The sequence below is a fragment of the Coregonus clupeaformis genome, chromosome 15 (genome assembly GCF_020615455.1).
Source record: "Coregonus clupeaformis isolate EN_2021a chromosome 15, ASM2061545v1, whole genome shotgun sequence".
Taxonomy (NCBI): Eukaryota; Metazoa; Chordata; class Actinopteri; order Salmoniformes; family Salmonidae; genus Coregonus; species Coregonus clupeaformis.
This window is the reverse complement of record NC_059206.1, coordinates 58,655,510-58,668,059: the sequence shown is the minus strand read 5'-3', so window position 1 is coordinate 58,668,059 and position 12,550 is coordinate 58,655,510. Positions and strand designations below refer to the sequence as shown.

The following is a 12,550-nucleotide window of genomic DNA, read 5'->3' as shown; positions in this document are numbered from 1 at the left end:
TGTAGTGCTGAGAGGCTGGAATTCCAGATCTGCCTCATGCCATGTGTCAGCAACATGGCTGACCTCGACAGCTGAAAATAAGCAGTTTTAATCCAAACAAACATGGTGTTTGTGACCAAAGTACAAACGTAGAAAACAAAAATATTTATCCACATTCGACAGTTTAGGTTGTACCAGTATAGCGGTGTCATCTGTATGAATAATTACTGAGGCAATGTTCTGATAAAGGGATGCTCTATGAAGATTATATAGCTGCTGGTGGCATCTTCTCGACTGGCGTTTCCTCTGCGAATGGAATGGCTCTCCCTTTGACGATACTACTTCTGAAACTGGAGGGGAGTTTTTCTGAGACAAAGCCTCCAGTTTCATAGGAACATGCCATCCTCGTTTGCAATGTAGGGGTTCAGGGAAGTGAAAACTTTTTGAATGAGTGCCATGTCTGAACAATTCTTATCTGAGGCCCGCGACTGCCAGCTGGTGGCTGAATGTGCCCGGCTCTGTGAGATGATGCCAAGCTAGTTGGCACGCTGGAGAAGTGGCATAGAGTGATCTAATGCCAAAACAACTCTGTGTGGTGCATATCCCACTTTTTCTCCTCTCTCTTCCATCTCCCTCATGGCCCATGTCTCAGTTTGAATTGACACGTGTTCACAACAGAAGTCTTAGTGAGACTCTCAACAACAGATGCCACCCGGTTGAGGCAAGAGGAGGTGGAAAGAGATTCAAGTTTGCAAACTCCACATATTGAGATTTGACATAGTTTACATTCATTAATGGGTTAATCACAGTCATAGAGGTTATTTTAAGAGGTCAGTGAAGTCTTCTACCACTTGATTCCTCCCCACTCTTGATCCAGGAAAACAAATCCTGAAGAAACTGAAGAAAAAACAACTAGAATTAGCAAATTGCATAAACATAACTCAACAAAATGTACAACAATCTAGCAAGAAGTTATTGGCTCTTTTGTGTTACAAAGTGGAGTAGCATCTCCTCCTCCACACCTTTTCCTGGAAAGTGTAGCCTAACATCATAATAAAGCACAGATACATCTGTGTTTTAAAGTAGTCAAGCACTGCAGTATGAATAGCACATGTTTGTACTATTGTTTATATATCCTGCAAATTTTACAAAACTCACTCACCTGGATTTTCAGTCTCAGATTGCTTTGTTCCGTGTTTCACAACCAGAACCCTAAACTCTAGCTGTAGTTTCCATTCGGAATTTTATTCTGACGCACCGTCACAAGAATAACCGGTGTTTGGGTAAGGTTAATATTTACATTAGCGGTAGGTTTGAATTACCAGGTTAGCAAACATTGCCCTCTTTGTGAAAACGGGTATCGTTTAAACATACTAACATCGCATGTTAGAATGTAAAACACAGTCGGGTTTTCTTGCTAAAATCACAGTCTTCACCTTCAACCACCGGCATGAACTAGCTAGCTAAGTTAGCTAGCTGCTATGAGCATATTCATTGAGTAGTGTTACGTTAGCCAGCCAGTTAGCTAGCTAATTTATCGTATCACTCATGCTGGCTCAGTAAGTTATATAATATGTTAGGCAACTTGCGAACGTTGTACATAAGTTAAAGCAACAGGATAATTAACTTGCAAACTGCACTATTACCTCAAGTCCAAAGATCAAGTCAGGTGACAGACAGACTGTTTGCTGAAATTCCAGAGCTACTTCACTGTCTCTGACTTGAAGCAAAAACCATCACTGTGGTCACACCACAAACTGAATATATTCTGTGCCACTGCCTGTCCCTGAATGTTTTGTTCTTTCAAAATAAAAAGCGTGGCATAGCAAGATATTTGCCAGCAGGCTAGCCTGCACAGTATTCATAGAGGTGTCACTGTGGATAAAGGCTAACTGCAAGCCTGTCCGAAGTACAGTCATATCACCATAGCAGGTATAGCGCCTATTCTTATGAAAACAATTTCACTTAGCCTATGTTAATTATGAATCTCTCTCAAAATGAACAGGTATTCCATTGTGACCGTCGTGTGGCTTGACATCATGAATATGGACTTTTTATGAGGATAACACTGGTAGCTTTGAGCAGCATAGTCTCCCATCATGTTGTCAGGGGCAGTATGTCACTCAGTCCCTCTGTGGCGCTCTGCCTTGGCTGCTGGCTGCTTACAGTGTGAGGCAGGGCCAGGGAGATGGCTGCTGGGTGGGGTCCTGAGGAGAGCCTACACCTCCACCAGAGCAAGGCAGGCTACAGCAGGGGACAGTGGCCCTGTGTTTTCCAGAGCCCCAGCGTACAGGGACAAGCTGGCCATAGTGGATGACAGTGGAAGCCACAGCTACAGGGACTTGTATGGCAGTAGTAGGGGCCTGGCTGGGCGTATCAAGGCAGCTCTGGACTGTCCCTCTGGGGACCTGCATGGGAAGCGCATCACCTTCCTGTGTGCCAACGATGCCTCGTACACGGTGGCCCAGTGGGCGTCCTGGATGTGTGGCGGCACGGCCGTGCCTCTCTACAGGAAGCACCCTCTATCTGAGCTGGAGTACATCATCTCTGACTCCCAGAGCTCCCTGCTTGTGGCTGGGCAGCCGTACGCAGACACCCTGGAGCCCCTGGCCCACAGACTGGGGCTGCCCTACCTGCAGCTGCCCCCCACCTCCAGCCTCAGCTCCCTGCTGGAAGCCCCAGAGACCCAGCCTGAGCCTGGCATCACAGACTGGGCCCAGCGTCCTGCCATGATCATCTACACCAGCGGCACCACAGGCAGGCCCAAAGGGGTTCTCCACACTCACAGCAACATCCAGGCCATGGTAAATGGATTATTCAGTTGTTATGTGCATGAATTGTGAGCATAAGATGAATACTAGTGTTATTCTGTACACTGCTTTTTATCATAATGATGTACTGAGGCATGTTGAATATTTGATCAGTCTGAAGGTTGGACTGAATTATGAAAGCTAAACTTCAGCTTTTTTTCATTACTAATACTAACCAGGTTTCCATCCAACCTTTTTAGAGTAAAATACATATCTGATAAAAATGTCATAACAGGCCTGATGGAAACAGATCATTTTTACGGTAAACTTTCCAAATGTCGACAAAACAAAATACGCTAGACAAGGTGTCGGTAAAATGAATTATGCAAGAAATGTAGGTAGAAACGCTTTTATGCGCAAATATTGATATAATAACCATCATATCAAAGTAAACTTGGAGTCACGCGATGACATGTTTTGTGGTCGTCCCACTACATCTCGTCCGGAAAGCATGCAGTTTATTAGGCTACAGATGAAATAAGTTATGATGAACTTCAAAGGGTGGTGAAAGTGCAAGGTGATGAGCTTGATGCTGCTTTCCAATAAATATCGAGGATCTTATTCTGGTGACATGATCATCGATGCTTGGCTGCCGTTTGACAAATCAAAGTAAATCTCGCTATTTTTTCCATAATAATCTCATCGTGGAGGCTATACGTGCGCATCATGTAGGCTATAACGAACCATTTATTGTGAGACAAGCATCAGTATAGTTGAAAAAGCGATGGAAACCCATTTAGCTTGTATTTTTTATTTGGTACATGGGAATTTAACCGCATAAAATATTTTTATATGCACTAACGTTACGTCATCACGCACAGCCTTTTATACGCAACAAGTCAATTAGATGGAAACACAACTCATATTGTTTTTATAAGGATTTTATAATATTCGCATGAAAACCTGTCGCCAATTGGATGGAAACTTAGGTCATGTTCGTTTTTTAAATTTCCTGGTGTAGGTACTGTGCACTTCAGAAGTATTTTTCTTTTGAGGTATTAATAGGGGTTCTGTTGAGACAGTTTTCTGTAGCCCAGTGGTAGTAGGTAAGAGGGTTGGGGGGGTTCCACATACGACAAACACAGTGTCATTTTGCTTTTGTTCCACATGAGCTTTCTGAATAATCGCCCAAATTATTTCATTACATGGGGCACTTCAGGCTGTGGATTATTTTTTGGGGATAAAATCTCAACCAAAATTGTGGAAAATTAGATCACCCTCAATTAAGGAGCTTCATTTGGAAATGACAAGCCCAGGGAAGGAGCTCAGTGAGGGAACACGGAAGAGAAGGTTCCTGGAAGGTTGAAGGCTCGGGCACACTATCCATTCCCTCTGCTCCTTTCAGCTGTTTGGCCCTGCTCACTGAAGACAGGGTTTTACTCTCTTCTTGCACTGTGGTTACATAAAGTATGTTTGATAAGGGGTGGCAGAAAGAAACCTTAAGGCAGGACCACCATGAAAGCTTTTTAGTGAGCTACCCATCATTTTTTAAAAATGTAACCTTTATTTAACTAGGCAAGTCAGTTAAGAACAAATTCTTATTTACAATGACGGCCTACCCCGTCCAAACCCTTTATGACGCTGGGCCAATTGTGCGCCGCCCTATGGGACTCCCAATCACGGCCGGGTTGTGATACAGCCTGGAATCGAACCGGGTCTGTAGTGACGCCTCGAGCACTGAGATGCAGTGCCTTAGACCGCTGCGCCATATTATATAGAAAGGAAATATCCAAAGAACTGGAAGGAAAACATTGTATGACCAAATAGCTCAGTGGATCTCTCATGATTCTGTCTCCCTCTCTCCCAGGTTCAGGGTCTGGTGTCAGAGTGGGGCTGGTCCAGAGATGATGTCATCCTCCACACCTTGCCCCTGCACCACATCCACGGCATCGTCAACAAGCTGCTCTGCCCTCTCTGGGTGGGTGCCACCACCGTCATGCTGCCTACCTTCCAGCCTCAGAAGGTACATTACAACTATACTACACTACTACTGCTACTACTACTTGTAACATGCTGTTTCAGTTGACTCCCACCTCATGTCCTGTCTGTGTTCTGTCAGGTATTCTACTGCAGTCTGCCTTGTGTGTGTTAGCAGTAAGTAGTGCCTATGTAACACTAACAGTGCTCTGTAAGGGACTTCAGTGGAGGCTGTCTGTCCTCCTCTTGCGGGGTCCACTCCACAAACCTGAACAGTGGAGACACACTGGGGCGGGAGGCGGGTGGGGAGTAGAAGGGGGCTTCTGTTCAACCTTATCGGCTAGTTGTCAGCCATCGGTGCTAATTGTGGCAGTGTTGCTGTGCTGCCAGCACCGGGCCGGGAGCGTCAATAACAGAGCCTGGAGCCGAGCTGACACGGACAGGTCCATGATGCCCCCTCTGCCTAATACCGCCGGGCCGCTGGGGGTCGGGTGAAAGCAGCCAGGCAGGCAGAGCTCCAGGTTGGATACCCCCCCCCTCAGACTGTCACACTAAGCGTTTGGGGCTGGGTGATGGATTGCCCTGTGTGGCTTTGTATCTGACCACGCCAACTCACAGCACAGGCTTTAGAGCCAGATCAATCGATGAGCTGACATTGAAGGATGATAGTGCTTGTTTGGAGAGGTGGTGGTGGTGTAGTGGAGTGGGGGGGGGGTGTCATAGGGGTTTTAAGGTCTAGGAGAACTTAATGGGAGTCAAGGGTATGAATGACAGGTAAGGGCTGTAGAGGGCAACCAATAAAGAGGAGGTTTACTGTAGTATCAGAGCATTTCACTTTCTTTGTACCTAACCTGACCTTGTGTAGCAAACAGACAGCAGATGCTTTGCTCTCACCCCTGAGGATGCCTTGTAGATTTTCTTTCATTTTCTTGAAGTCATAATGAGAAACAAATCGATATACTGTAATATATTAATATGGCTCTAGGCTATTTCTGAGTGACTGTCTAATAGACCAGTTGGACATTGTACTGAGAGCAGTACACTGTATATACAAAAGTATGTGGACACCCCTTCAAGTTAGTGGAATTGGCTATTTCAGCCTCACCTGTTGCTGACAGGTGTATAAAATCGAGCACACAGCCATTCAATCTCCATAGATAAACATTGGCAGTACAATGGCCTTACTGAAGAGCTCAGTGACTTTCAACGTGGCACCATCATAGGATTCCACCTTTCCAACAAGTCAGTTCGTCAAATTTCTGCCCTGCTAGAGCTGCCCCGGTCAACTGTAAGTGCTGTTATTGTGAAGTGGAAACGTCTAGGAGCAACAATGGCTCAGCCACGAAGTGGTAGGCCGCACAAGCTCACAGAACGGGACCGCTGAGTGCTGAAGCGCGTAAAAATCGTCTGTCCTCGGTTGCAACACTCACTACCGACTTCCAAACTGCCTCTGGAAGCAACATCAGCACACTAACTGTTTGAATGGACCTCGTGAAATGGGTTTCCATGGCCGAGCAGCTGCACACAAGCCTAAGATCACCATGCGCAATGGTGTAAAGCTCGCCGCCATTGGACCCTGGAGCATTGAAAACACGTTCTCTGGAGTGATGAATCACGCTTCACCATATGGCAGTCTGGCGGATGCCAGGAGAACGCTACCTGCCCCAATGCAGAGTGCCAAATGTAACGTTTGGTGGAGGAGGAATAATGGTCTGGGGCTGTTTTTCATGATTCGGGCTAGGCCCCTTAGTTCCAGTGAAGGGAAATCTTAATGATACAGCATACAATGACATTCTAGACCAGGGATGCCCAACCCTCTTCCTGGAGATCTACCTACCTGTAGGTTTTCAGTCCAACCCTAATTTAGCATATCTGATTCAGCTAGTTAAGGTCTTGTTGAGCAGCTAATAAGTAGAATCAGGTGTGTTAAATTAGGGTTGGACTGAAAACCCACAGGACGGTAGATCTCCAGGAAAAGGGTTGGGCAGCCCTGTTCTAGACCATTCTGTGCTTCCAACTTTGTGGCAACAGTTTGGGGAAGGCCCTTTCCTGTTTCAGCATGACAATGCACAAAGCAAAGTCCATACAGAAATGGTTTGCCGAGCTCGGTGTGGAAGAACTTGACTGGCCTGCACAGAGCCCTGACCTCGAACACCTTTGGGATTAATTGGAATGCTGACTGCGAGCCAGTCCTAATCGCCCAACATCAGTTCCCGACCTCACTAATGTGGCTGAATGGAAGCAAGTTCCCGCAGCAATGTTCCAACATCTGGTGGAAAGCCTTCCCAGAAGAGTGGAGGCTGTTATAGCAGCAAATGGGGGACCAACTCCATATTAATGCCCTGGCTGTTTTACCAAGAAGGAGGGTGATGGTGTGCTGCATCAGATGACCTGGCCTCCACAATCCCCCGACCTCAACCCAATTGAGATGGTTTGGGATGAGTCGGACCACAGAGTGAAGGAAAAGCAGCCAACAAGTGCTAAGCAGATGTGGGAACTCCTTCAAGACTGTTGGAAAAGCATTCCAGGTGAAGCTGGTTGAGAGAATGCCAAGAGTGTGCAAAGCTGTCATCAAGGCAAAGGGTGGCTATTTGAAGAATCTCAAAAATATGATTTGTTTAACACTTTTTTGGTTACTACATGATTCCATATGTGTTATTTCATAGTTTTGATGTTTCACTATTATTCTATAATGTAGAAAATAGTAAACATAAAGAAAAACCCTTGAATGAGTAGGTGTGTCCAAACTTTTGACTGGTACTGTAAACAATCAAAAGGGCAAACAATTCACACAATGAAACAATGAATGCAGAATTGGTGGGAGACAGCTGAGCCATTCTGGAGAGAGACTCGCCTATATCTTCGCCACACACCCCTCCCCTTCTTCTTGTCTGATTTTTTTGTATTATACTCAAGACACATTATCTTCACACATATTTTAGATGCTTTTCACTGACAGCTTCAACTCAATAATCAACTAGGCCTATTGCCACGCGTGCTGCCCAAATTCGGGCTTCCCAAATAGGCATAGTCCTACAAGCTTGTGATTTGTGTTTTCCCGCTAATTGCATTTTGGCAAATGTGTGAAAATGATGTTTTATTGGCTGCTTCATTACATGAGTTGCATGTTCTGTTAACATGAATTACCATAATCACTGTGGGTGGATGCCCTAGTGGGTTACGCAACCAATGCGTATGGGTCTGGTACATTTCTCAAATGGTGGGTAAATTAAAATCTTCCCGGTCACGTTGTCCAGTGCCACATTTTCCTAACGGAAACCCTGGTGTGTCTTTGTGAGTGGATGGTTGGAGGTCCCTGTGCATGACTGTGTCTGACCCCAGAGGAAGGAGTGCTCTGCTCAGTCGATCAAGCAGAGGAGTGGGTGTGTGGCTCCAGCAGGCCTCCGGTGTCCGGTCTGGAGCGTGAAATCACAACTCTGCTGGTCGGCTACTGCGTTGCAACCTAGCGTTGCCAAAAGCCCTGGTCAGCCCTAGAAAGCCTATGTAAATGACGATCGCCAGAACGGCCAAACACATTTTTTTTGGACAGCAGTTTTGGGCTCAAAAATTTGTTTAGTTTTTGGGTGCCATTCAGCCTCATTCAGGAATATGGAGCGCTTCAAATTCAAATAATTCCGGCTTCATGCGCCATCAGGAGTTTTCCACAGGAATACGTGGATGACGTCAGCGCTATCACCATCTACTGGTTTTAATGTCTATGGGCTCCAGCTCCAGCCATGAGTACAGTAGGAGAGAGAACAGAACATACCAGGACTGGAGTCTGGACCAGAGTCCAGGAGAGCAGAGAACCTGAGGTTAATGGCATGGGAGGTCATGATCCATCCTCACACAACTGAACTGACTGCAGCATTGTGTGGTGGAGAAAAAGTAATGGCTACAGGGCTAGTGGAGAATAGCTGGGTGCTGCTGGGTTAAGGGCTGTTTGGGATGCAGGCTGCAGCCGAGGGTCTCCAACATAAACTCCCCCAGGTGGAGGGCAGCTCTTTGACGGACATAAATTGGCTTTTCCCCCCTCCTGAGTGGCTGCTGGGGGAAGCGCTCCACTGAGCTTGATAGACACGGCCCAGAATGCCCAGAACAGACACAGGAAATAATATTCCCCTCTGAACCCCGCTATCTAGTCTGTCCGTGTGTGGATGTGTGTGGCTGAACAGATAAAGTTTTGTGAGTTTGTGTGAATAGATGTCTCTGTGGGATAGTCCACACTTCTGCCTGTTTATTTAATAGACACATCATTTTTAAACCTTAATTTATTTTGATATTGCAATATTTAGAGCTTGATGATAAAATTAGGAAGCAGATATGTTGAGAAGGGGTAGAAACCTAAAGGGAGTAGGAAGTAAAAGAGGGTGATTTAAGAGGACAGGGAGGAGGGGAAGTTGAGAAATTGGTGGCAGATGAGGAGAGAATCGGTATGGGGGTGATTGAGAGAGGGACAGACAGAGGAAGACTGATAAGAGTAGGGGCAGTGAAGCAGGAAATTATGAAATGGAGAGAGTGAGGGTGTGTGAGAGAGGAGAGAGAAGGAGGAAGAATGAGGGAGGAGGTTCTATGAGGGAGAGACGTGCGCGTGCCTCCCAGGGGGGACAGAGCCAAGGAGAATCTGTCGTTCACCTTCAATTAATTCACACTGTCCTCCTACTGTGTGCTGGGGGTGCAGCCAGGCGTGCCAGGGGTGTGTATGAGGGACTCGTAATATCTGTGTGTGTGTGTGTGTGTTTGTATGTGTGTGTTTGTATGTGTGTGTACTGTGTAAGTAGCTTTGTCCTTGCGTGAGTGTATGCGTGGCGCATATGTATAAATGTGTAGCCATGTGTCAGTTAGTCTCTATTTATGGGCATCTGTCTCTGTGTATGACTGGGAAAGAGGAGGAGGGGGCGACTGGCTCTGGGCTCCTTCACAAATGCTCTTGGAACACATTTGCCAAAACAAAAAAAATGCAGGAAAAAATGTTTTTTTTAAAGGCAACGTGCCCCAGCGTTATGACTGACCTCAATATCATTCCTGTTGAATTCCTCTCTAAGATGCTGTTAGACTGACCTTTACCGATTCTGTCAACGTTTTTGTAATAAACTAGCCTGTTGACAGTTTATCTTCAGCCAGGCCCTCGCCTCGCTCCCCATTTATTGTAAATAATGTACACACAACACTATGGCACCCTATCCATCTTCTTTACATATTGTAATCTGGATGTAATGATTTTGTTGGCATTAATATGGGGTGGCTAATCAATCTACGTACAATGTAAGAGACTGTTTTTGACTCCCTCCCTCTTTTCTCTCCCCCTCAGGTATGGGAGGTCCTGCTCAGCTCCAAGGCACCTATGGTGAATGTGTTCATGGCTGTTCCTACCATCTACTCCAAGCTGATCCAGCACTATGAGCAACACTTCACCCAGCCACGCGTCCAGGACTTTGTCAGGGCCGTCTGCAAGGAGAGAATCAGGTAACAAGAACCTTATGGTCTACTTATACTAGTAGCAATACCACAGAAAAGGAGTAGATCTGCACCAATAGCAGTATCATAATATTCATATAACTGGACGAATATCATTAACAAACTCATTGCTTATCTATTGTGATGAAATTGCATTCTTAAAAACTCTGACAAGACATCTTCGGAGCGAATGGGTTCTCATGAATCTGGACAGTGGTTGCTCATTCCATCAGAGAGTGAAGAGATTGTTTGAAGGGGAAGGGATATGTGTCAGAGATCAAAGGGATGGGTTTTAAAGAGAGACCAGGCTTTGTAGTGAGATGTGACAGACGCTTTCTCCAAATGTACCAGGGCTTATGCTCAAGAGAGATGAAGAAAGCAGTGGGACACGACAGATGGAATGAAGTTATAAACTCTATATAAAGCCTAGCACTTATGTTACCCCAACCTAATGTTGCAAAGCTGCCGGTAATGTACCAAAGTGACCAGAATCTTTGGTAATTAACATGTAATTTATGGTAACTTTGGTAATTTATAATTGAGTAACTTTAAAAAACTGTTCATATAAAGTATAATTGTTTTATGTTTCTAGTGGATAGACCATATGGTTCAAGAGAAAATGGCCTAATTAATGAAAAAAGCATCTAATCAACAATGGCATTATTTTTTAATTAACTCTCTTAACATTGCGCATCGCATAAAAAGTGAAAAAATTTAAGGTAATATACAATACATAATAGTAAATAAGGTTATCTAACAATAATGATATGCCTACAGCAGTAAAATAATATACATACATACAGATGAATAACATATCCAGATAAATAAATCCAGACACATTAAACAGAAGGCATTTGAACCCAGTCTGGCACCAAGAGAAGATCCAAGTGGGAGACAGGCCTTCACACCCCTTGGCATTTTTCCTATTTTGTTGCCTTACAACCTGGAATCATTTGATTTACACAACATGCCTACCACTTTGAAGATGCAAAATATTTTTTGGGGTGAAACAAACAAGAAATAAGACAAAAAAAACAGAAAACTTGGGCGTGCATAACTATTCACCCCCCCCCCCAAAGTCAATACTTTGTAGAGCCACCTTTTGCAGCAATTACAGCTGCAAGTCTCTTGGGGTATGTCTCTATAAGCTTGGCACATCTAGCCACTGGGATTTTTGCCCATTCTTCAAGGCAAAACTGCTCCAGCTCCTTCAAGTTGGATGGGTTCCGCTGGTGTACAGGAATCTTTAAGTCATACCACAGATTCTCAATTGGATTGAGGTCTGGGCTTTGACTAGGCCATTCCAAGACATTTAAATGTTCCCCTTAAACCACTTGAGTGTTGCTTTAGCAGTATGCTTAGGGTCATTGTCCTGCTGGAAGGTGAACCTCCGTCCCAGTCTCAAATCTCTAGAAGACTGAAACAGGTTTCCCTCAAGAATTTCCCTGTATTTAGCGCCATTCCATAATTCCTTCAATTCTGACCAGTTTCCCAGTCCCTGCCGATGAAAAACATCCCCACAGCATGATGCTGCCACCTCCATGGTGTTCTCGGGGTGATGAGAGGTGTTGGGTTTGCGCCAGACATAGCATTTTCCTTTCATCTGACCAGAGTACCTTCTTCCATATGTTTGGGGAGTCTGTCACATGCCTTTTGGCGAACACCAAATGTGTTTGCTTATTTTTTTTCTTTAAGCAATGTCTTTTTTCTGGCCACTCTTCTGTAAAGCCCAGCTCTGTGGAGTGTATGGCTTAAAGTGGTCCTATGGAAATGTACTCCAATCTCCGTTGTGGAGCTTTGCAGCTCCTTCAGGGTTATCTTTGGTGTCTTTGTTGCCTCTCTGATTAATGCCTTCCTTGCCTGGTCTGTGAGTTTTGGTGGGCGGCCCTCTCTTGGCAGGTTTGTTGTGGTGCCATATTCTTTCCATTTTTTAATATTGGATTTAATGGTGCTCCGTGGATTTGAAAGTTTTGAATATTTTTTTTATAACCCAATCCTGATCTGTACGTCTCCACAACTTTGTCCCTGACCTGATTGGAGAGCTCCTTGGTCTTCATGGTGCAGCTTGCTTGGTGGTGCCCCTTGCTTAGTGGTGTTGCAGACTCTGGGGCCTTTCAGAACAGGTGTATATATACTGAGATCATGTGACAGATCATGTGACACTTAGATTGCACACAGGTGGACTTTATTTAACTAATTATGTGACTTCTGAAGGTAATTGGTTGCACCAGATCTTATTTAGGGTCTTCATAGCAAAGGGGGTGATTACATATGCACAAACCACTTTTCTGTTATTTATTTTTTAGAATTTTTTGAAACAAGTTATTTTTTTCATTTCACTTCACCAATTTGGACTATTTTGTGTATGTCCATTACATGAAATCCAA

At 44.8% G+C, this 12,550-nt stretch overlaps 1 protein-coding gene across 4 annotated transcripts in view; it reads left to right on the top strand.

Annotated features, from left to right (window-relative positions):
- The first annotated feature begins 1,191 nt into the window (after positions 1-1,191).
- The window catches only part of acsf3 (acyl-CoA synthetase family member 3), a 29,759-nt gene continuing 18,400 nt past the window's right edge, over positions 1,192-12,550 (top strand). For 2 of the 4 annotated variants that reach the window (XM_041872692.2, XM_041872695.2), the window contains exons 1-4: positions 1,192-1,262; positions 1,985-2,783; positions 4,597-4,752; positions 10,018-10,172. In XM_041872692.2, the coding sequence (XP_041728626.2) occupies positions 2,079-2,783; positions 4,597-4,752; positions 10,018-10,172 (1,016 nt within the window). In that variant the 5' untranslated portion in view covers positions 1,192-1,262; positions 1,985-2,078. Of the gene's footprint in view, positions 1,287-1,984; positions 2,784-4,596; positions 4,753-10,017; positions 10,173-12,550 lie in introns of all 4 variants that reach the window. The other 2 variants (XM_041872693.2, XM_041872694.2) reach the window with 2 other exon arrangements.